Here is a 25786-nt window from a genome sequence, read left to right as displayed (position 1 = left end):
CTGATTGCTCTCCCCATCCCATCACAGTGCGTGAAGCATTCAGAGGAAGAGATAACCGCATGGCAGAAGGAAAAGTAGACAGCCCTTCATTTCCTACACATTTACAATCTATAAATGATCTCCTCAGAGTAGGTCAGGATGATGGAGAAAATCCTTTGCAGCTGGAAAAAGGATAAATGGTTTCTGAGAAGGAGAGATGCCCGGCCTCCTTGGCTGTGGCATCTGTAGGGATGTTTGAAGTCGAGGGCTTAGGACTGGGGCTGAGTTCTAACATCAAGCTCCATCTTATCATGCTTAGGTCATTCTTGAGAGTTGAGAGACTCCAACTTACCCCCACCAAAGCTCAGGGTATCCTTAAGGAAACGCTAATCCTTTAGTTTCTCAGAGATAAAATTTAGAAATGGAAAGAGTATCATAAGACATAAGCAACGCCTCACTGGCTACATTTCCAGCCATGAAGATGAGGTAGAAGAGTAAGGAGGCAGCAGAAAAAGGGAGATGGTAGTTCGCTGGGTCCCATGAGAGTGTCCAGTTTATTTGCATGAGTAAAGAAAGAAAGAGAACATTTGTGATTTCTCTACCTGCGGTCCCTGCTCAGTGGTGGGGTCAAAGGGACTCCCCACTATGCGCCTCTTGGCCCGCTCCACGCTTCTTCTCACGAACTCCTCGTAGATGGACTCCTCCACAAAGATGCGAGAGCCCGCAGTGCAGCACTGGCCTTGGTTGAAGAACACACCCTGGTGAGCCTGCTCCACAGCATAGTCCACTGTAAGAGGAAACAGCCACGTCCTCAGCACTGCTTCACCTGCGAGGGGCCTGTCTACGAAGCCAGCTCCCTCCCCTCTGCAAAGCTCTGGGATAATGTCATGCTCACTGCAGAGCACAGCAGTGAGTAGCACAGTGGAAAGCACTGGATTGAGAACGCAACTTCGTTCTAGTTCTAACTAGACCCCGACGTTACTTGCTTGGTTAACTTGGACAACTTCACTTCTTTGAGTCCCTTTCTTCTGTAAAAAGAGGGACTGGACCACATCCTCTATACCAGGAGTCTCACACCCCGGTACTCAAACGGGCTGCACAGGTGATGCCATGGTAGGAATCTGCTAGGCAGTAAAAACAATGTGATGGGGACTCGGAAGGGAAGCCGCTACATGTGGCTCTCGCTATGCATGAATATAGGCCCAAGGTGGCCAGATTTCCAATTTAAAAAGAGAGAGAGATATTTTAATGTAGTTTTTTGTTTTCTTAAGCACTGTGTAATATCTAGACAGGTAAACATAGTTATAGCCTTCATTTGGCCTGTGGACTGCCAGTTTGCAACCCCTAACCTATGGGGCCTTGTGGCTGTTATGTTTAATGAGTATTTTGGTAAATGAAGCTATAATAGCAATGGATCTTCTTAAAGACATTAAATTTCCTCTGTATTTACATGGAAATGTATAATATCATACAATAACGCTTTCGTTTTCATCTCTTCTACTTCAAGATAGTATTAATAAGTCAGGTTGTGCTAGTTGCTGAACGACTGATTGAATCCATCAACGTCATGTCACCGAAGTGCCTCCTCAAGAGGACTTGACGTGTAAGAATGCTGTTCCCTTTGACAACTAGTGTAAAGCTGAAGCCGAACTCTTTGCAAATTCCAAGCGGGGGCTGCAAGTCAGGCAATTTGCTTTCTGTTGTCTCTAGTGGTGAAATTGGGGAAGCAGGATGTGGAAAAGAAAAAGGAGGACTTAAAGAGATTTTGGAATTTAATTCCCTGGAAAGTTTTTCAAAACAGAGAGACCACACTTGTGCAGAGTGAACTAGACAGCGTCCTGCCTGGAGACATGGGGTTTCCTAGGTTACTGCGCCGAGCCTCCGTGAAATCCTACTGCCAAGGTGTAATCACCTCCAATTTAGGTCTATTCAGACAGAACTGACCATAGTGTGTTGTCACCCTGACTGAAAGTCGTGGGAGCCACAAAAAAGTGTTGGGATGACTAAACCGAGAAGGGCGTGTGGGTTTGGGAAAATGTTGGCAGGGCTAGTGAAGCAGAATTTTTTTAATGATCTACAAAGCCACTAGGCACACTTGAGAAGTTTCTAATTTCTTGAGTCTGGTGAGAGAGATTGTATTTCAGGTGTTCAGAGGCTTACAGCACTGGTCTTTCCACTATACAGCACTGCCCAAGCCTTTACCTCTTCTATCCTGTTCTATAACATCAAAGTTAAAATGGCTAATTAGCATCTAGAAAACAAACTCTGTTCAGTTGCCAATTGATAAGTGCTCTTTCCCAATTTTAAACTATTTTCTCCTTAGAAGGGAGGTCCAGATTCTTCTTCTTGAGTGACCCTTTAGTTTCAAAGATCTTTTTCTTAGTGTCCTGTCAAAAGTGGAGGTAAGGGAGAGCACGGAAGAGCAGTATGCCAGGACATACACGAGACCTGTGGTTCACTTACAATCAGCATCTGCAAAAATAATATTGGGACTTTTCCCTCCAAGTTCCAGAGTTACTCGCTTCAAATTACTTCTTCCAGCTGCTTCTTGGATAAGCTTTCCAACCTGAAAGAAAGGAAATGGCGAGAGGTTTTAAGCACTGTGCAGTTGAGATGGTCAAGGGCCAAAGCCAACTCTGGGCAGCAATGGCATGCAGCAGTAATGGATCCTGCAAAGTAAACCAACCTACTGATGAAACAGGAATAACTCCTGTGGTCAACTTGTGTGGACAAGATATGTCATTGCCTCGGTGACTAGGAATGCTGTCAGCTCCTTCAGAGTCTGCCTCGGCTACAAAGAGCTCTCTTAGGCAGGGGGATACCCTGCCCCTGAGGTGTCCCACATCCACTGAGTGGTGGTGGCAGGGGTGTAGAAGTCCTGCCCTTTCAGCCCACCACAGGCCAATGCTGAGAGACCCTATGTGCTCACCAGGCCACATGTGGTTGGCGGAGGCCTGAGGCCTACATTGCAATTTGACCTCTCCTGTATCCATTCTCCTTCATCAGGGATCCCTAATAAATAACCTGCATGGCCAACTCCACGTCAGGGACTTCTTCTGGAGAACCTGTCTAGGAACCGGGTGCTGTTCTACTAGAGGGCAGAGGTCACTTTATGGAAAATGCCAAGCCACCCTACAGCCCATATTGCCATTTGCGCTGGTTGAGATGAAAAGCGCAAAAGTGCCTGGATCCTACTGGAAATTAAGTATTTTTAAAGCTTTGAGAAGAGAGATGCTGAATTTATGTTTGACTCCTCCATGCCCTTGTGGAGCGACTCAAGTAGGCCTACTAATTCCTCAAGCAGTGCAGACTCGTGGGGAAGAGAGAAGGCTCTGGAGCCTGGGTTTTTTACTGATTCTATCACTCACCAATGCTGTGACCTTGGGAAATTTATTTAGCTTCTCTGAGCCTCAGTTGCCTTCTTTGTAAATGAAGCTAAAAAATAGTATCTACCTCCGAATTTAGTTATCCTGAGGATTAAGTGATTTATCATATATGGCCCTTTGAACCCGGCCTGGCATACAGTAAGGGACCACACATTAACCACCTGTAGGTGTGAGAAGCTGCAGCCCTTCTCCCCTCACCTGCCCTGCAGAGAAAGGGAGGGGACTGTAAGGGGAGGCGCTGCTAGACCTCGCATAGCAGGCCTCCTCCCACATCTCCCACATTATCTATGCGTATCAACTGTTGCTCTGACTTCCATCTGGTCTCCAGTATTACTCATTAGCCGGATTCAATGCTTTGTGGTTTTATTATTACTCTACCTCATGGCAAAAATTTTTATAAAATACACTCTCATTCTGAGGAAACCTAACCCTGGGGGGGGGGGGGAATTGCAATATCTCTAAAAGGGGTAAAATGAGAGTCTCTTAGTTTGTAGAACAATGTTATTTACCAAGGAGTTAGGAAACACCAACATTGTCCCTAAATGCGCAGACGTCAGCCCAGCAGCCAGATTGCCCCTCTCTGCCTTGCTAGGTCGTGTCTCTTCTGCCACAGGTAAACTCCCTAGGAAGATGGGCTAACAGAGGCCCCATTCTCAGGCAAACATGCTCTCTCTCCTTGAAGAAGAAAATATGTGTACACAAGGTAAGGAGAACCTGACCCTCTGTTCTGCGAAGAGAACATCGGTTAGGTGAGAATTATGACTGAAGCCTGAGACCCCCTAGCAAGAGGGGAAACTTGCACATCAGGGCGGCTGCAGGGGAACAGCACCACAGGGCATCCCAAGAAGGTGCCGTCTATGGCTGCCTGTGCTGCTGAGGAAGGTCAGTGTGTGTGGCTCTCCCTGCCCGGAGGAAACCATATGAATTCATGGAGATGCCTTTTAAAGTCCAGAAGATAAACAGACAAGTGCTTTATCAAAGATAATCACTGGAAGTCATAATTATTATTCATTAAAAAACGAAAATGTATTGAGTTGGTCTGTGTCAGACATTTATATCCATTCACTCATTTAGCCTCTCAAAAACCGTAAAAAGTACGTATTATCTCATTTTAAAGGTGAGCAAACTCAAGAGTTCGAAGTCAATGGATGCAACCAGGTTATTCAGATGGTTCCTGGCAGGACCTGTTGGACTCTATGCAGGATGAATCTGAGGCCCAATTGTGGGCTCACCCCCCACTTTTCCTTCCTCCCTCCCAGCAGTCTGCCCTTCCTGCCTTCCTTTCTACATTTACTAAGCACCTGTGTGTCTCATATCACCAAAACGTCATCCTCGAACTCCAGACTGATTTGAAAGTGAATAGAAATATCACCTTTTGAAGACACACATGATCACAAAAAACTTATATTCTGCCTTCAGATTGGCATTTACAAAAACAAGCAGAAGCAAGAAAACATCATGGATTTTAAGACATTGAGTAAATATGTGGAGTAGGTAAAGAGACTGCTGGCCCAGGTGGCATTACATTTCTGTTAGTCCTACTCGCGGACCTTCATCAAATCTCTCTACGGGTTAATATTTTTTGCCACTAGGAATGTTGTCCAGTGATTATTTTCATGGCTACAGTAACTATACAAAAATCTTGCTCAGTCTATGGTCATCAAAGAAGAATACCAAAGGATAATTTTTCCTGTGTCAGTGCTTTGCCAGCCTTTCCTTAGAAACCAAATTTGTGCTAAACACTGCAAGGCAAATCGCAGATGAATAATACCTTTCTTCTTCGTCATTGGAAGAAGGTCAAGTTGTAGCCCAGCCTCAAGAGGGAACTGGATGTGTTCGGCCACGGGAGAACCACTTCCATCTGGAGTGGCCTCAGGACAGGATACTCTGAAAAAACCCAGTTCTCACCAATCTGCTTCATTCAACACATATTGTTGGTTCTGCTGCTACGTGCCAGGGGCAATGCTGGGCAGAGTCCCTTACCGACAAGGAACTCACAGCTCAGAGGACTCCCACATAAACCTAGCAGGTGCTCAGTAAGTGCAGTTTTGCAGTCCACTTAGGGGGAAACCTGGGTCTGACTTAATATTAGGTCTGAACTGATGAGATTATATTTCTGCAGCACTTGATTATAACCCCTGAGTCAGACCACTCTGGGCCTTACCCACAGGATTGGGCTAGGATGCAACAACCTTCACTAGATACAGGATCAGGCATTGTATGCCTTCCCATGACACGCTCGGTTTCCAGGTCACTCTCTTTGGAGAATGTATTACTACTCATGAATTCTCCCTGTGAGTGGAGTGAGGTTAAGTGACCCCAACGGGAGGCACTACTCATTATCATTACCATGAGGGGAGAAGAGGGATGGGAAGGAGAACAGATGCAACTCCAAAGCAGGGGATTCTTAGTAGGAAAGAGGAATGTTTAAAAACAAAGAGTTCAAGTGAGTACTGAGCCCGTGTCTGCTTACAGAATATGACAGGTCATGTGCCAACAAACCTAAACTATTACTCGTACAAATCCCATGTAAAGGTTCTCAAACAAAAATCTATAGAGTGAGAAAGTCTAAAAACACACGAAATAGACACTAAACGAAGGCCTGTGTCAAATTCACTGGCCCATCTCAGAGAAAAGTAATAAGTAGGGTTCCTTGAGCATATGTGCTACACTGGTCATACTGAGCTCCTCAGTACGTGGTCAAAAGGTGGAAGTACGTGGTAAGATAAATGAGGCTGCAAGGAAGCTCAGATCTTCTGAGTGGTTAAAAGTCCAGTCAAGAGGGATGGACTTGATAAAACCAAGCCGTATTCTGATGAAATAGGCAATCAATAAGATAATATAGACAAACATACAGTTTGAGAAACTAAATCCTGTAAGTGAATACAGATTAATTAGGATAAAGGCACAGAGACCAAATTTTGAGTTCATTATCTTTTTTTCCTTCCAATCAGCCTTTTCACAATATACTCTTATACCTCCTGCCCTATCTCTGACAACCTGGCTAATCCTGGCTAATCTTAAGCACGCCCAGGTTTCTGGACTACAGTTTGGCCCACAGGAGTCAGAAGACCTTGGAGCTACAAACTCTGGCTTGGCTCCAGTTAGGGAAAGCCACGTCACCTCCGGGGCCTCAGTTTCTTCATTTGATGAATGAAGGCACAAGCCAAGCAGTTAATCTGTCCCTTAGTAGCCCAGTTTGTTGGAAAAGTTAAAAAAGACACAAAGGGCTCTTGGAGCTCCTGCTCAATCTGAGAGTCTGTCTGCAATTCTTCTGCATTCTTTTAGCCTTATGGAGCAGAAGTAGTTTTTCATAAAAGCACCACAGCTGCACTGAATAGTAGGGGGAAAAAATCTGATCTTTTTTTTTTTTTTTTTCAGTTTCCCCGATTAGAGCTCGTTATGAAAGGGTAAGTGATAGGGTTCTATCGTGTGGTTGCTTAACTTTGCACACACTGCAGGGTAGCTCAGCTGTATCCGTGGACCCCAAACAGGCAAGGACAGGGAACTGGGGGCTCCCCCACACATAATGGAACAGGGCTAGTTCTCAGCAGGAATGTTGACACAGATCAACTCTGAGTCCCATCCTGGTTTTCAACAGTCTTCAAGATTGGTATCAGGAGTATCCCTGGACGAGCCACAGTGCCAGAATCATGTTCACGGCACTGCAGCAGGCTTGGCGCTGTGCAGGGAAAATCATCGTATACAAGACAAAAAGAACACGGACAGCTGTCTATGCCCTTTTTATTCAAGGGTGTTGCTCCCTGAACAGTTTTTCAAGTTCAGTAATTTTTTTTTCTATTCATTCATTAATTACTCATATTGGCATGGGTTTCTTCTCAGAGATATTTCTTATTCTTGATTAGTTAATTACACACGTCAGGGTGGATTCCTTCTCAGAACTATCCCACCTTTTTAAAAAATAGAAAAATCTCTAGTCAAGCTCTCAATAAACTGGTTGAAGATGCCTGCTTTCTGCAATATATTTTCACTTCTTAAACCCCAAACAGATGGACTCTCTGCTTCTTCCCTTCTCTATTTTCTTAATTTTCATTGTTGCACTCACTAGTTCTGACTATGATGGAAATAGAAATGCCAAAAATGTGTATAACTGAATATTTCTTGTCTTGCTGAAATATCCAGAAATAATAGGCCAAATCAATCTGTTCAGATCCCCACCAGAAAGTAATAGGACCAAGGCATCTAAGCAGTTCCTTTAATTTAGGTGGTAACAGCAATTTCAAAACATTACTTGTGAAATTCAGACTTTGAAAACCAATATAGCCACTAACTACATTTCCAGCCTCTTCCTTACTGTTCTCACCACTACACACCCATCACTCCAGCCACGTGAAACCACCTGCCCTTTCTAGAATATGGCTCTATGTCTTTGTATAAGCTGAAATGCCTTTCCTCCCCTTGTTTACTTGATAAACTCATTTTTCAGACCTATCTGTGCCACCTCCTCTGAGAAGCTAGCTTTCTAGACCTACCCTTCCCACAGGGCTTGGGGTTCCTGCTCAGCTGGCTGATCCTACATAACTCCCACAGTTTTTGTTTAATAGTTGTCGTCCCCACTAGACTAAATTTGTGAGGGACTCTGTTGTGTACACACACAACACACACACAGACACACATACACACACACACATGATTTTCAACATGGGCCAGGACATGACAGCTGCTCATGAAGTCCCTGGAAATCAGACAACGTGAAGTCTTTTGGAAAACAGAAGTGAGAGATTAGAACACAGGACACCTACGTCCAAGGCTCAGCTTTGCCACAACTAACAGAATGATCCTGAGCTTTCCTCTTCTTACTTACCTTTGGCTTAAACTTCTGCATCTTTAATGAAGGGCATGGCTTCGTGGCTCTAACACTGATGGCAAATGGGCATTCTCAAGCACTCAGACGCTTTTTCTATGTCTGGTCTCTACCTCCAGAGATTCTGATCTCTGTCTGGCATGGAGCAGCACCTAGGCATGAGTATTTTTAAAAAGTTCCCAAGAACATTTTAATGTGCTGCTAAGGTTAAGAATCACGGGATTAATGAAACTTTAAGGGCATTTCTCTCATACTGTCTAACCTTCCACTGTTAGTTCTATTTTCTAATTTAACATCATTTATTGAGCACCTATTCTGTGCTGCTTGTTCTCACAAACATTAATCTTCGTGACAATCCTGTGAGGCAAGAATGATTACCCCATTTTACAGTAAAAAAAAAAAAAGAAAGAAAGAACAAAAACCAAACCATGACTCAGAGAGGTTAAGAAATGACTTGCTTGGGTCGGCCCGGTGGCTCAGGCGGTTAGAGCTCCGTGCTCCTAACTCCGAAGGCTGCCGGTTCGATTCCCACATGGGCCAGTGGGCTCTCAACCACAAGGTTGCCAGTTCAATTCCTCGAGTCCCACAAGGGATGGTGGGCTCTGCCCCCTGCAACTAAGATTGAACACGGCACCTTGAGCTGAGCTGCCTCCTGGATGGCTCAGTTGTTGGTTGGAGCGCGGGCTCTCAACCACAAGGTTGCCAGTTCAATTCCTCGACTCCCGCAAGGGATGGTGGGCAGCGCCCCCTGCAACTAAAATTGAACATGGCACCTTGAGCTGAGCTGCCGCTGAGCTCCTGGATGGCTCAGTTGGTTGGAGCGCGTCCTCTCAACCACAAGGTTGCCGGTTCGACTCCCGCAAGGGATGGTGGGCTGTGCCCCCTGCAACTAGCAACGGCAACTGGACCTGGAGCTGAGCTGCGCCCTCCACAACTAAGACTGAAAAAAAACAACAACTTGAAGCTGAACAGAACCCTCCACAACTAAGATTGAAAGGACAACAACTTGACTTGGAGAAAAAGTCCTGAAAGTGCACACTGTTCCCCAATAAAGTCCTGTTCCCCTTCCCCAATAAAAAAAAAAAGAACTAAATAAAAAAAACAGAAATGACTTGCTGACAGGCAGTGAGTGGCAGAGCCAAGAGTGGGCTCGGGCGCCCACACCAGGCTCTTTCTGCTTCTCTCTGTGGCTCCTACTTCTCTTCTCCAGATGTTCTCTGGGAGATTGGGTTCTGATCACTTAACACACTGTCCACAACTAACAGAGACATTCTTGATCGACGGCCCTGTACATTTGGCCATCCTTCTATTACATAAGACTCTCCCTTTCTATTTCAAATACATTTTTTAAATCGAGATTTTGATTTTTTTGGTCTGCTCTGATAGGAACAAGCCTGACATACTCCAGTCAACGGTACTACTTGTCAGTCCCACTGCCAAGGTGAACTACAGAGAGGGCATCTTAGGACCTGTCCGTACTCAGCCTGAGCTCTGAGGAGAGAAACCTACTGCAATCAAGGAGTCGCAGGTAGCAAGCAGAGACTACAGCGCACTTATTCTTCTTTGGTATTCAAGTTTAGACTTAAGTATTAAAGAAGAAAAGGAAGAAAGCTAGTAATTTAAAACCTGTAAATCCAAAGGTTTGGACACCTCAAACTGGTATATTTAAAGAGGCCCATTAGCTGTTGTGAAAAATAGCTAAAGCTGTAGCAGGCTGCTTCTTCCTCTGCTTACAGAGAGGAGGTTGCGCAGAGAGAGCTGACCTGATTCATTACTCAAGCAGCAGAAAGGGTGTCCATATCATGCAATGTGACATTCATCTCACTTAGGAAATGAAAGGAGAACCCCGGCTGCGTAAATTAGAATCAGTGATAATACAGCTGTTAGCTACAAACATTTGTTTGGCACGAATCAATCTGGACTCTCCTGTAGTTTGCTTTGATGGTCTCTCTACTATCTTGTTGACTAATGATGAAATCATGGTTTGTTAATCTAACTGAATAAAGAAAACACCATACAAAGCAAAATGCAAACTGTTTTCCTGTACTTTATTGAGGTTGTTTATTGACTCTGTGTTTATTAGAGCCCCTTCACATTCACTTATTAAATATTTACATGTATTTAGCTGCATAAGTAGAAATTAATCCCACCTTTAACATGAGTAACTCGGTTTGCTTTTAAAAGGCCTTTTGCTAAAGTAAATGGAAAGCAGCCACCTCAAATAAGCTTCTTGTTGCTGACTGTTCTAGACATTTTGTGATGTACCAACAGGTGCCCTCTCCCTAGGGTAAACATAACAGGAGCCATGTTCAAATCTATATTTAAATGACATGTTCCCTCTGAGAGAATCTATACAATTTTGCAAGTAGCCTACAAAATTTAAAAAGGGTAGATGGATAAAGAAGTCAAAAACTATAAGCTGAAAGGGGATTTGGGGATTATATGATTATTTCATTTGCCTATGAAAATTCTCCACTTGCCACTATTAATATGGGTAATTATAAGTTGGCTTTCATATTCTAGACAAATGCTCCTCCCTCAGGTCCTTTCTTGTCAATGACATCATTCCAGAGAAGAAACTAAGAGATACTCCAGAGGCCACAGGATTGGTTCCCCTCCGAGTGAACGTAAACCTCTCTAGACAGAGAAATATCAAATATAGGCCCTGTCACAAAAATTCAGCTGAAACTTGCTCTATGCACACTGCTGTAAGCTACTTCACTGTTGTGAATTTTCCTAATAGCAAAACATTTCACAGGGCCTCCTTCCACCTCATCCTCTTTGCCAAATTCTCCCTTCTCTCCCTCTGTTCCCCCATTGAATAGCTGTGTCTTTGAAGATGACATATTGAGTTTTTACTGTTCTTCTTGTGAAAGTGAAGAATTTCCCATGTTAAAGCTACAATGAGAAAACTCTATACACCTATTAGAATGGCTAAAATTAATGACCATACCAAATGTTGGCGAGGGTGTGAAGTTGTTAACAAGTCTTTCTTATACGTTTCCGGTAGGTGTGTAAGTTGGTACACCCACTTTGGAAAGCAATTTAGTAGTTTCTAACCTAATATGATCCAGCCATTGCATTCCTAGGTATTTAACCAAGAGAAAAGGAAACACACACACACACACACACACACACACACACACACACACACAGACTTGCACATGAAATGTTCAAAGACGCTTTGATTTATAGTAGTCCCAAACTGGAAACAACCTAATGCCCCAAATGTCCATCAACAGGTAAATGGGTAAACAAACTGTGATATACTCGTAACCATAAAATGGAATTCTACTCAGCAATAAAAAGAAATGAAGAAATGAATTGATATATGCAATAACATGAATGGATCTTAAAATAATTGTATAAGTAAAATAACTGAATAAATTAATTAAATTTTAAAATAATTAGAGCCTAAAGAGGAAAGAGAACAAGTGAAGAGGAAAAAAAGAAAGAAAAGGTGGTGAAAATAAAAACAGAAGATCAGAGGCCAACAAAAGAAAAGATGTCAGAACTAAAATGAGGCAACATTTGAGATTATAAATCTACATAAGAATAAAGCATTATAATCGCTATAGACCGTTGACCAGTCCTCATTTACATGCACAGAAGGTAGAACAAAATCACTGAACTAAGGACTCACTGAGTGGGTAAGGGAAAGGAGGTCATTTCCACAGAAGAAATGGCATTTGCAAAGTCACAGAACTGTGAAAAGTGCTTTATATTCGGGGGTTTTCAGACAGTCTGGTAAGGCTAGAGAGTAGGGGAAGGTGCAAGGGCCAAGTCATAAGTCAATGAGTCTGTTACCTTAAGGAGTCTAAACAGCTAAGTAGAGCTATCATCCATGCTGCAGTTAGACACAGAAGTCTGGAGCTCAAAAGAAGGGCTAATAATTATAAGAGAGCTATTTCAAGAAAATATTCCAAATGAAATGTTAGCATTGACTCACTCACTGGATTATTCGTATGTAAAAACATCAAATGGATCAATTAGGTTACTACGGTTGAAAAATCTTCTATACTGATGGTCTTATAGAGAATAGAGTCGAAGAGGAAAATGGTGGTTAACTTCCATGTTCATAAACCAATATTTATGAGTAAAATGAACCTTAGAACTTCTTTTAGGAATAGTGCTTTTATGCAGACAAGGGCTAAATCAACAAAAAATTCCATAGAGAAAGAAAATCAGACCAGCTCAGCCAGGAGGGTAAAATCATCTACAAATTCATTAGCTGAGTCCCTGCGTTCCCTTGAACAACTTCTGCACATAATGGTCCTGGGCATAGTGAAGTTGGTGCAATGGCATTAGAACTGTGCTAAACCTATGAAATCCTCTGGGGAACAGACCTGGAGAACAGAGGAACTAGAGAAGAGAGGGAGGAATAAGCTCATAAAGAACTCAATTCTATCTCATATGCTCTGGGCCATGTCTTTGCTTTGCTAAACTAATTTTGAGTTAGTCTTTCTTCCTTCAGGTGCTTGAGAGAGAGAGAGAGATTATTGCTGGAATGAACCTACAGACACAGCAGACAATGTGAGTGGTACCTGGTATTTTAAACAAACGTTTTATTTTAGCACAGATTAACAAACTCAGATTGTAGTTTTTTCCTAAACGGGCCTAAGAACATGCTCAACTACTGTATGACCCAACTACTCAGATTGTGTATAAACTAGCAATTTTTGAACATTAGTGAACATAAAAATCACTAGGAGAGATTATTAAAATGAGCATTCCTGGATCCCATTTCCAAATGTTCTGAGAAGATCTTGGGTGGTGCCCAGGAATCTGCATTTAAACAAGTCCCTCCCCTCTCTGCTGTTCTCTCCCACCCCCACTTCACTGTAGGTGAGGTAGTCCTGGAAAACAATAATAACTACATTACACTTTGCTGCGGAGAAATTTCTCCCTACACCAGAATTCAGTTCTTGCAAACAGGTAGAAGGAGTAGCCCCTACTCTAGGCCATAGCAAAATCATAAGCAAGTTCCTTAATGGGTACCAAGTGTCCTCTTTCAGCACTACTCTCTAAATCGAGTACACTATTCTCCTTAAAAAAAAAAAAAAAACAGGGTGGCCGGGTGGTTCAGTTGGTTAGAGCGCGGTGCTCTTAACAACAAGGTTGCCGGTTCAACCCCCACATGGGCCACTGTGAGCTGCACCCTCCACAACTAGATTGAAAACAACGACTTGACTTGGAACTGATGGATCCTGGAAAAACACATTTAAATAAATAAAAGTTAAAAAAAAAAAAAAGGATTCAAAATCAGTTTATCCAAGCAAGCACCTGGGCAACCTTCCAAAAAGTGAAATAGAACAGCGAAAACACAAACAAAAAACCAAATATTTATTAGAAGACAAAAATATTTGTAAAATATTTATAAAAGCCATAAAACAAACAAAAGGAAAGTAAAACTGCCAGAGGCGAACAGCAATCAGTTTGACAGACATATTCTTTACAAATGGAATTTTCAGATTCAACTAATACTTACTGAGTTTTTACAGTGTGCCAAGCAATAGGACTTGAACTTTTAAATACATTGCCTCAATTAATCCACAAATAAAGCTATAAGGAGTTATTCATAGCCCCTCTTAATAGATGAAAAAATGAGAGATCAGAAAAACTGAATGATTTGCCAAAGTCACACACAGGAGAGGTAGGATTTCATCCAAGGTCAGCTGAATCCAGCCCCCTTCTATTTACACCACACTTTCTCAAGCAGAAATGATTCTATAAATTTCATTTTAAAATAAACAGAAAACAATGAAAGCTAATATTTACTGACACTTTACTAAGAACGACGCCCTGTGCTAAACACATTAGAGATACTAGTTTATTTCATCCTCACAATCCATGAATTAGATACAATCATCCCTTATCTATTGGCATGAACTCTGAGGGCTGAAAAAATTAAATAATAACATGTATTGTGAACAACTCTACACGATCATTATAGAGGTTTTAATTACGTCTAGTTTTCTGATATGGATCTGACATATTTAATCTTGATTGCTTTTAATATGATTTGAAGGCTGTTTGGAATTTCTTATTGAAAAAGTGATGATTTCCCCTAGTATTTTTTAGAGAGGCAAAGTACAGTGTTGTGATACAGCGTTCTTTCAAGTTTTCATTTTAGCACAGCAATGAGGGATACTATTTTTCCTTTAAGAGTCTCTAAACAAAGAACTGAAAGAAATTAACTCAAGCTGAACTCAAACTCTTAACTTCCTAAATTCATGTAAAATTCTGTGAAGAGGTCTTTGTTGATCATTAGACTGATTATATTGATTAACTGTTCAACTCAATTATTATCTTCGCTTATAATAAGCTACTGGATAGTTTTGTAGATGGAAACTGACTTGGCCTGAATGTAAGTGAAAGTATTATAAACTGAGGATTACAAAGATGATTTATGGGAAATAGGTACAGGGAAAACCTAATATTTTACTTAATTTCTACACATTTTTGTGTCCCTTTAACTATTAAATATGTTCACCACAACACTGGAACTAAGTGTTTAGCAATCAGTGAACATCTGTTGTCCGGCGCTGGCTCACTCCACCAAGTGTCCAGGGCACTAGGAAGTCAGACACGCTAACTCCTCAACATGTCCCATCTGTCATGACAGGTTCTCAGGGCTGGGTATTGGGGTTTTTTTCCATCTCTATAAAGGCTTTTCACTTCCAGAAGAGACTTTTAAGGATACGCACTAAATCAGTATCACATCTATAGCTCTCGAGGTTGAATGCCTGTAAAAGTAGACCTGCCTGAAATAACAAAAAAAAACACCAAAAAACAAAAACTGCATTTGCTATTAAGAGGCAACAGTGAAACTTAATCTCTCATTTTACATTCCAGCCAAATATGTATTGAGGTTTTTGAAAGTGCTGGTCCTTAATATCAGGCATGGGAAATGATTCCTGAGAATTGAACGATACTAATATTTGTTGATTATCTGCCAATATCAAGCAACACACTACTCACAAGGGTCCCCCAGCTGGGGTTCCTCCAAGTCCTTTTTGCACTTTGGTTCCCACACCTCTACAATTTCATTTTCTCCAAAGAGAAAAGGACGATAGACCTACGTTTTCCCAGCTGTGAATGTTAACAATTGTGGATTAAGATGTAGAATTATCTTTTCCTTAAATATTGTTATCTTTGCATGAATTAGCTTTTCATTTAAATTTAAATATGTTGAACTAACAATATTGCTCCTTAATGCCAAATACATTTGAAAACCATGTTGCACAAGAGAATTTTAGTTCTAGCCTTAGAACTAAAGGCGAGAAAGCATGTTGAAAATTAGGACATTTTTAAGTAAAATGGTGCAGAATTAGTCTTCTCTTCCTCCACCCGCCCATACACACCACACTATATTAGCTGCATATTCACAGATTATCACCTGGGTTAGATTGAATCGCACAGGTTCTCTAAGGTCTAGCATAGTACTTGACATTTAATAAGTGCTCAATAAATGCTTGTGGACTTGATTTAAGGCAGCTTGGGTTTAAAACTTTAAGTCCTATACTAGAGAATGTCAGATGGACGCATAATGTATCAAATGAGATTTAAAGAGGCTAAAGATGCAAATTTAAAGTAAATTTTGGAAAAGGGGAAAAAGTTTGAGTTAGAACAGTGTCTATGACCTTTCAGAATTAGATACTTTTGACCATGGTTTGAACAAAACATGTGCCACTGAGAGATTATCCTTCCTAAGTACCCGTTTTGATATGTGCTTCCTGATTTTTAACAGCTCCCTCTTCTACGGGATGGTGTAAAGCCCTTAGCCAGAGAGGCAGTGTAGCACTGTAATTTGGAGTACGGGCTCTGGGTATGAGTCTCAGACCTACAGCTGACTAACATGTGACCATGGGCAGGTAATTTAACCTCTCCCAGCCAAACTCTGCTCACCGGCGTAGATGTAGTGAGATGATATAGGCAAAGCACTAAGTAGGTTCCTGGCACACAGTAAGTGCTCAATCAATGTTGGCTATTAATCATCACAATTTAAAGACTTAAATGTGTTTTTAAAATCATCCATTTTAACAGCTTTGAGATGCAATTCACATACCTTAAAAGTCACTTTTGAAGTGTACAAGTCATTGGTTTTTAGTATATTCAGAGAGTTGTGCAACCATCACAATGATTACTGCTATCTAATTCTTGAACATTTCAGGAATCCAAAAATAAACCCCATTTCCATTAGCAGTCATTCCCCCATTCTTCCCTCTTTTCAGCCTTAGGAAACCACTAATCTACTTTTTGTCTATAGATTTGCGTATTCTGGACATTTCAAATAGGGTGATACAATACATGGCCTTTTATGAGTTTTTTTTTTTCTTTTAACATAACATTTTCAAGATTCATCCATGTTGTAGCATGTATCAGTACTTCATTCATTTTTTATGGCTGAATAATATCCCATTATTTGGATATAGATATATAACAATCTATCTATCAACTATCATTTTATGGACATCTAGATTGTTTCTACTTTTTGGCAATTAGGAATAGTATTTCTTACAAGTTTCTGTGTGGTGTTAAGATTTTGTCAAATGCTTTTTTTGTGTGGATGGAGATGATTATGTGGTTTTGTCCTTTATTTTATCAATATGGAGTATTACGTTGACTGATTTTTGGATGTTAAACCAACATTGCATGCCTGGGATAAATCCCACTTGGTCATTGTGTATAATCCTTTTCATATGTCACTGGATTCTGTTTGCTAGTATTTTTTGTGTCTATAATTTATAAAGGATATTGGTGTATACTTTTCATGTGATGTCTGTCTGTAAGGTCTTCAATACTTTGACCTCAATTTTTTAACCAAGAATTCTCTTCAAAGGCTTGATTTGCAGAATCTTCCTTTCAAGTTCATCTGCCTCCCAACCTTTCTCCCCAAGCCCTCCCCAATCCCCACTCTATTCCACTAGCACTTTCTATACTCTCCAGCCTCTGGTTGTTTACTAATACTGAGCCTTTTCCCCAATTCGCTCTACTTATCCGTACCCTAACAAGACCTGTATCAAACCCCTCTTTCTCTTTGAGCCTTGACAGACCATCCAACCCCCAGAGATCTCTCCCTTCTTGGGATGATGATGTCATATTAGTATAAGACTTGGTATTATATTATATATTATATTATATTATATTATATTATATTATATTATATTATATTAGACCAGGTCTTACATTATTTTTTGCTCCAAAAGACGCATTCGAGCTGATTGTCCGGCTAGGTCTTATTTTCAGGGAAACATGGCAACATTTGCTTGCTGCTTACAATTTACAAAACTCATATTGCATTTAATTCTCACAACACTGAGAAACGTGCTTACCATTATTAAGCCAATTTTGTACAGAATTCAGTGACTGGTCCATAATCGTATAGCTACAAAGTAAAAGATAGTAAACCCTAAGTTTTTGGTGGCATTTTAAAGAAGGAAAGTGATCCATTTGCTACCTTCTAGATTAAACATCTGTTTCTCAAATTCAGTCTTTCCTCCTTGGTGTTGCTAACAAATGTTTATAATGCATGTTGACTACACATCAGATACTACTTGAAGTAGTGAGAATGCCTGTGGGATAGATTCCAAAGAGACTCCTATACCCCACCCAAATCTATATATATTACCAGAAATTGTCATCTTCTGAAACCAAAACTAAAAAAAAAAAAAAAAAATCAACACTAAACTGATAAGCAAATCAGTTCACCCAAGAAGATTAAGAGTTATTTAATGGACTAAAGTACTTTTCAAATATTCTATACCAAAAAAAACCAAGGACTTTTCTGAATCCAAATGTCTTTAGAGGTGTATTATTAAGACTTCAAGTATATCAACTGAAGTAAATAAATTTGTAACCACATTGACTGCAGTATATCCAGTATGAGGCAATCATAAACTATGAGCACAAGTAATCCACCTAAAACCTAGAGAAAGAAATCAAAGAACAATATCAAAGGTAGTAAAATGATGCAATAGGGACTTCTGCTTCTGGTCATAATGAAGTAACTGGCACTGGATTTGCCCTGCCATTGTAAACAACTAGAAAAGTACATAACATTTTTTCTTCAAACTGGACATCAGACAGTATGGGACTATGATTCTAGATATAAGAGGAACAAATAAGGGAAGACCTTTCTTCCAAAAGGCCTTCTAGAATGCAGCATGGGATGGGGAGACCAAGTAGAATGAAGTGGTATGACTGGGTTGATGAAATAGGTCAGGGTTTTCAGAGGCTGGTGTGGCTAAAATGTGAAGGGCTTAATACCAGAGGGAGAGAACGAGGTCCAGAAATCAGCCTGGGGGTCCCTTGAGTCTTTGGCTGACTGCTAAGCTGGGAATACATAGAACGAGACTCTATGAAATTAGATAAAGAAAAAAGACAAGGTAATCTATATGCGGAACAATTCCCAGAGCTCATATAGGGCTAGGAGACAAACATTTGGGTTTCGACCCCCCGAGGGGAAAAGACCTTGTTGGACATTAGGAACATTCAGAAGAAACTCCAGAAGAATCTTAATTTAGCAATCTTACTAAATTTTAGTATCTAGGTAGAGATAAACTAGTCCTAACAAAGCTTAAAATTAAGTGTCAAAAAGGTCAAGTTGTACTGTAAGTGACTTAACCACCTGTCAGGAAAAAAAGCCCAGCACTCTATAGAATAACAACAAAATCCACATGTTCAATAATGTAATGGTAACAATGTTTAGCATCCTTTCAAAAAGTAACAGACATGGAAAAATATACATATATATGTATTTCAAGAAAATAACAAAGTTTTCCAAATTTGATGAAAACTATAAACTCACAGATCCAACTATAAACTCATATGTAGATCCAAGAATTTTCAATGAATCTCAATTAGGAAAAGAAAGAAGGGAGGGAGGGAGGGAGGGAGGGAGGGAGGGAGGGAGGGAGGGAGGGAGGGAGGGAGGGAGGGAAGGAAGAAAGAAAGAAAGAAAGAAAGAAAGAAAGAAAGAAAGAAAGAAAGAAAGAAAGAAAGAAAGAAAGAAAGAAAGAAAGAAAGAAAGAAAGAAAGAAAGAAAGAAAGAAAGAAAGAAAGCAGGCAAGAAAGAAAGAAAACTACACAGAAATACATCATAATCAAATTGCTGAAAACCAGTAAAAAGAGACTATCTTAAAAGCAGCCAGAGGAAAAACATTATGTACAGTACAAACAAAGGTAAGAATGACTACTAACTTCTCATTAGAAACAGTGCAAGTAAGGAAAAAAAACAAAAACAGAATGACATATTTAAAATGTTGAAAGTAAAATAAAAGAAAATAAAAACTGTCAAATCAGAATTCTATAATCAGAAAAAACATTCATTAAAAGAATGAAAATGCGATAAAGACATTTTCAGGCAAACAAAAGTGACAGAATCCATCACTAACAGACCTGCAGTACAAGAAATGTTAAAGTTCTTTCCCCAGAAAAAAAACAAAATCTCAGAAAAAGAGCTTGGACCTATGCGGAATAAAAGAAGAGGGCCACAAATGCAAGTGAGTAAGTAAATGTAAACTAATTTTGTTTTCTCATTTTAAAAAAATTTCAAAAAGCTGGATGAACAAAATAAGTAGCAATGTACTGTGGGGTATATAACATATGTAGTAGTAAATTATAGGACAAAAATAGCATTAAAAATAGCATAAAGGATGGGATGACAAGTGGAAAAATTCTGTTGTACAGTTCCTATTATATATGAAATAACATTATTATTTAATGGTAGACTGTGATTAAGATGCACATTGTATTGTAATTATTACAGCAACCACTTTAAAAAAGAGGTATAACTAATAATCCAAAATAAAATATAAAATGGGATACTCAATTCGTTCAAAAAAAAAGGAGGGAAAAAAAGGGAAAAAGGTACAAAATGCCAGATGGGACAAGTAGAAAACAAAAATCAAGATGGGAGATTTAAACGCAACTATATCAATAATTCATTAAATATTGAACAAAAATCAAAAAAAGAACACAGAAGAGTACATGTTATATTATTTATTATATTATTCCATTTATATGAAATTCTAGAATTAGCAAAATAAATAAAAAGGATCAGTGGTTGCCTGGGAATGGAAAAATTCTATGTCTTGAATTTGGGTTATGGTTACATGAGTGTATACACTTGATACTGAAGTGGGCGCGTTAAATTGTCCTTCAATAAAGTCTTTATAAAAGTTTTTAAAAAAATCTTAAAGGGCAAAACACAGATTTGAAGGCAAGCAGCCTGGAAACAAGCATTATGTTGTAACTGATTCACTATGCCACTATTTGTGTGGCCTGAAAGTGCTCAGTTTTTAGACTGAAATATCCTTGGAAGAAAAAGTTAAATGCCTAGAAATTAATTTATCAAGAAATGCCTAATATTTATATGATGAGATGTGTGATGAACATGACAGGACAAATAAGAGATTTATACCATGTTCCTAGATGAGAAGTCAATCTTGTAAAGAAAGGGCTTACCCTCAATTTAACATAGACAGGTAATGTAACACCAATCAAAATTCCAATGAGGGTTTTTGGGAAGAAGGAAAGGTGCTTAGAAAATCGATTTGAAATTTGATCTGAGAGAATAGGCAAGAATAGGCAAGAGGTTTTGGAAAACTAAAAACCAGGGTATCTTGCCTACCATATTGCAACACATCTTTTTAAAATCTAGTAATTAAAGCGATCTGGCACTAGTGAAAGAATAGACAAATAAAATTTTGAGTCCCAAAACAGAAACATGTATATATGAAAATTTATCACATAATGTTAATGTTACATTCAAATGAGCTACAAAGGGATTGTTTAATAAATGGCGTGGAAGTAACTGAATACTCACATATAGAAAAATAAACTTAGGCTTCGCCTTTCATTATACATGAAAATAAATTCCAGCCAGATTAAAGATTTAAACAAAAACAAAAACCTAAAGGTACTGAAAGAATATGTTAAGGACCATTTGTATAATCTTGAAGGGGTTTCTTTAAAGATGACAGGAAGCCCAAAAGCCATTAAGAGAAAGACGGAAAGGTATGACTACACACAAATTTAAAATTGTGCATGGCAAACAACTCTATTTTTAAAAATTAAAAAACAAAAAACTAACTGGGAACATTTGCAAATTCTACAAGAAACAGAAGATTAACAAACTTAATACATAAAGACATCTAATGCATTCTTGGTGATAAAGCAAGTTAAATATAAATATCCTTTTGTTTTGCAATTCCACTTCTAAAACACACACACACACACACACACACACACACACACACACACACACAAATAAATTTGTCTTGGATCTCCAAGGATGTTTATTTCAGTAGTCTGTGTAATAGGGAAAAATAGTGAAAAAAATCTGGTGTACATTAATGAGAATTAATTAAACTATGATACACTGATGCAAGAGTATTATACTCAACTATTTAAAAAATGAAGGAGATTTATAGGGACTGACATACAACATGTGATGTCTCACTTTACATATTATGATCTCATTTTTATTAAAAAATATTATACAGTCAAAGCCTCTTAACTGACTCAACCAGGACCATTGGTTGGTTAATGAAAAAAAGGTTAACTCAGGGAAAGATACTTTAAGCATCTAATTTTCATTTAAAAAGCATGTACATTCCAGTCTTTGGATATAAGACCAAGGACTTTTCTTTAATTATGGGTCCACCTGTCCTTTTTGATTAAACCATACCCTTACAATAGCCTTTAAGATTTCTGGTTTCAGTTTTTTAAAAACAATTTGCAAAGCAATCCAGGTGTACACTCTACTTAGATTTATATTTTTGCCCCAATCTTTTATAATTGTCTTGCCCACTTCTTGCTGACTGCAGTTTGTCTTAGCATCTAGCCTTTGCAAATCTTTTCAGAGCATTAGACCTAGTTTAAATAGGAACAATAATTCTCTTTCACACTCACATTTTAGTTTATAGATTTCATTAAAATTTCAAAATTACTGTTAACAAGTACAACTAGAATGTTTGGAAACAAACTGGATTAATTCTTAACAAACATAAAACAATAATTTACGAATTAACATCCAGGTGTACTAATCAATCTCGTAAAATTTTAAAACATTAGTCAATTTAACCAAGAGCCATTAACTGTTATCAGCAGATATAATCAAGTGCCTGGACCTGTGCTGTCCTGTGAGGGTCACTAACCACACATGGCGACAGAGCACTTGATAAGCTGCTGGTCTGAAGGGTTATGTGCTGTAAACGTACAATATATACCAGAGTTCTTAGACTTCATATTGAGAAGAGAATGCAAAATACTGTGATAATGATTTTTATAGTGATCATAAATTGAAATAGTATTTTGGAAATACTAGATTAAAGAAAATATATTATTAAAAGTCATTCTCTTTTTAAAAAAAATTTAACATGGCTAATAGCAAATTTTAAATAGCATATTACAAATGTTGCTCTCACTATATTTCTATTAGGTAGCACTCACTGTTCGAGACCTGCAAACATCCTGCGTTCAATGGCAGTGTCATCTGTGAAGTTCTACTTGATAAAGTGAATCAGACTCTCTTTTTTTTTTTAATCGTCTGTTACCCGGAGCCAAGACATTTTATGGTAACATTTGATTAGAAATCTCTCTCAGCAGACTTGTGACTCTTTATCAGGGATCAATAAACTATGGCCCATGAACCAAATTTGGCCTGCTGCCTATTTTAGTATGGCCTGCAAGCGAAGAACAGCTTTTGGGTTTTTTAATGATTGGGGGGAAAAAGTCAAAAGAAGATTAGTATTTTGTGATGTGTAAAAATTATATGAAATTCAAATTTCCGTATCCATAAATAAAGTTTTCTGGGCCTGTAGCCATGCTCAGCTTATACGTTACCTATGGCCACTCCGTGCTACAAGGGCATAGTCGAGTGGCTGCAACAGACTATACTGCCTGCAAAGTCCACACTATTTGCTACCTGGCCTTTTATAGAAAAAGTTTGCTGACCTCTGCTCTGTATCACCCCTATGACTCATGGGCATAGTAAGTTGCCAATTGTATCTATAGGACCTGGTGAAATAATGAGAAGGGAAAGCAGTGTTTCCATTTTAATCTCTACCAGAGATTAGCTTCGATTTCCAGCTTCTTAACTTGCTTCTGCCATTGTTGTTCTTAATTCAAGAAGTGCTCAGAACCCCACTGGGACAGTCTCTTCTGGAACAGTTTTTTGCTTGTTTATTTTTGCTTCTACTATTGTGTTTCTTTTATTTCAAAAGATAATGGGGTTTTGTTTGTTTTTCTGGGATAGGTTTTACACACATGGCACCACAAAAACACTCAGATGTCTGTGGCATCAAATGGTGAATGTGCACCTTTACTTAGACACTCGCTGGTATTCCAGCTATGATACCAATGCCGCCCTTTGAGGCTTGGGTAACATTTTTGGTGTTCTTTTAAGCCCTCTACTCATTTGCAGGACTGCTCCTCAACCCGTGACTCCCAGGTACCTACCTCAGTAGACCCTGTGAATGCAATCTTGTCTATGCCAATATGAGAAGCTATTGCTGCCCCAGCCGTTGGTCCATATCCTGGCAAAATATTGATGACTCCTGGTGGAAAGCCAGCCTAACAAAACAGAATTGGAGGAAACGGCTTGTGAGAGCTGATGAAGCACATTAAATCAGATATGCTCCGGTAGGTCCCAAGGGCACGGGGAGGGGGGGCCACTCCTGAAGGCGGTTTCTCTTACCTCCTTGATGAGGGCTCCCATGTAGAGCGCACTGAGTGGTGTTTGCTCTGCTGGTTTAATAACTACTGTATTGCCACAGCACAGAGCTGGAGCAATTTTCCAGGCAAACATCAGCAGGGGGAAGTTCCACTGAAAGAAAAAAACTCAAGGTTGATAGGTGGAAAAATATTCCTCCACAACTTTGTTTTCAAGCTGTGACTTCTCAGATTTCTCAGACTAGTCCTCAACATAAATCTTGTCCTACCACAAAGTGGAAATGTTTGGATTTTTAATTACGTCATTAAGAATAGAATAGGACTGACCTTGAAAATCCAAATTACTATATTCCAACTACCCACCAACAGAAATTGCATGGTTAAAAGGGAGTCTTTGTTTTCTCTTCATCTTGTTTTGGTTTTTCATTGTTGTTATTTCGTATGTTTTTAAAACTACACTTTGGTTCCAGTAAGTTCTTGTATATGAAAATTTTTCTTGCATTTGTGATTTTTACACCAGGAATTTCAGACTGGTATGAAAGTTCTTCAGTGTGGAAGAACTAGAAGAGAAAATTCCAGCTGTGAATATTTAAGTCAATGCCTATTTCAAGGTAGCTCCTTTTCTATACATACATGTATGGTCACAAAATACATGATTACAAAAAAATAAAGCACATCTTTATTTTTTGAGTACGCAAAAATATTAGTGTCTCCTTTCCACTGCAAAATAAGCTAATGGACACTAAAAATATATATATATATGTGAGTATCTAAATTGGGGGCCAAAAATGACTTAAACTGATTTTAAAAGTATGCTAAGCTTGTATTGTCATAAATGCAGGCATGAGACTATCAGGTGTTGTTGATAATTCATTAAGAAAGAAAACAGAAATCCTGGTCCACTGGCTTCAGCCTCTGACCACAATGTGTTTCGGCCTGAAGCATCTCAGCTGCCATCCTTGAAAGATTCTCACTGGCCCTGGCAAGCCTGCAAAAATATACAAGTGTCTTGCCTTCACCAAACACCCAATTTCTTTTCCCCTTAGTTGTTTATAAACTTGGGAGTCCACAGTGATGTTTTAATTCCATCTACAGTATATAAATCTTGGTTGCTGTAATTGAGCCGGAGCTGGCTGACAAGCAGCTCTTGTCCTGTCAGTGAAAGCTGCAGCTCTGAGAGTCTGGGAAGGGCAAGAAGAGCAGGTTTAGTTCCTGCAATTAAGGTGACAGACCTCACCCCTGCTCTGGTCCAAGTAGGGTTCCCCTGGGTGGTTTAGGAGAAGAACTTACCCCAAACCTCTCATTTTCTGTTTTCATTCTCTAGTAAATTTCACAGTAACCTGGAGTTTGTAACCATTAAAAAAAAAAATACATTAATACCTCTCAAAAATCTTTGGCCCCCAAAGCCAAAGATTATCTTGACTCATTCTCCTATATTCTGAAAAGAGAAAACTTCTTGTCTATAGTGTAAGAGTTTAGTTTGAGCCTCCCCTGAAATCCTTGCCAGAACGATTAGCTAGTTTTGTTGGAAGATTCGATGATGTTTTGTATAGTGCCAAGGCTGTGTATGAGAGAGAGAGAGAAAAAAAAGACAATGTTTAATGTTCCAGTCCAAACACTAAGCACTACATCTATTTCCCTTTACAAGATACACAACAGCCCGGCATGGTTTCAATTATGACCGTGACGTTAATTGTACTGCTGTGTCTTCTGTAGAGTCTTCTATCTAGATTCTTGTGAAAAGAAACAGTGGGAAAGAATGGGATTAAAAGACCATATAAAATAATACGCCTGGAAAGATGGTGAGTCAAAGTTTTAAAAAATAAACAAGCAAATATAACAAATCATTAATTTTCCATAAGCCGAATAGACATCCATAACCAAGGGCAGGTTATTAATACACTGGACTTGGCTTTGC

At 39.3% G+C, this 25786-nt stretch overlaps 1 protein-coding gene across 3 annotated transcripts in view; it reads right to left on the bottom strand.

The window, feature by feature from the left end:
- Nucleotides 1–25786, bottom strand: part of ALDH1A2 (aldehyde dehydrogenase 1 family member A2) — a 91001-nt gene that overhangs the window by 12195 nt on the left and 53020 nt on the right. For all 3 annotated transcript variants that reach the window (XM_019732311.2, XM_019732312.2, XM_074327682.1), the window contains 4 exons: nt 23894–24022; nt 23656–23769; nt 2443–2545; nt 582–766 (listed from right to left, as the gene is read on the bottom strand). In XM_019732311.2, the coding sequence (XP_019587870.1) occupies nt 582–766; nt 2443–2545; nt 23656–23769; nt 23894–24022 (531 nt within the window). The remainder of the gene's footprint in view (nt 1–581; nt 767–2442; nt 2546–23655; nt 23770–23893; nt 24023–25786) is intronic.

This window comes from Rhinolophus sinicus, linkage group LG03, assembly GCF_036562045.2.
Source record: "Rhinolophus sinicus isolate RSC01 linkage group LG03, ASM3656204v1, whole genome shotgun sequence".
NCBI classification, from domain to species: Eukaryota; Metazoa; Chordata; class Mammalia; order Chiroptera; family Rhinolophidae; genus Rhinolophus; species Rhinolophus sinicus.
Note: the sequence above shows the minus strand (reverse complement) of the source record. Positions and strands in the feature narration are given on the sequence as shown.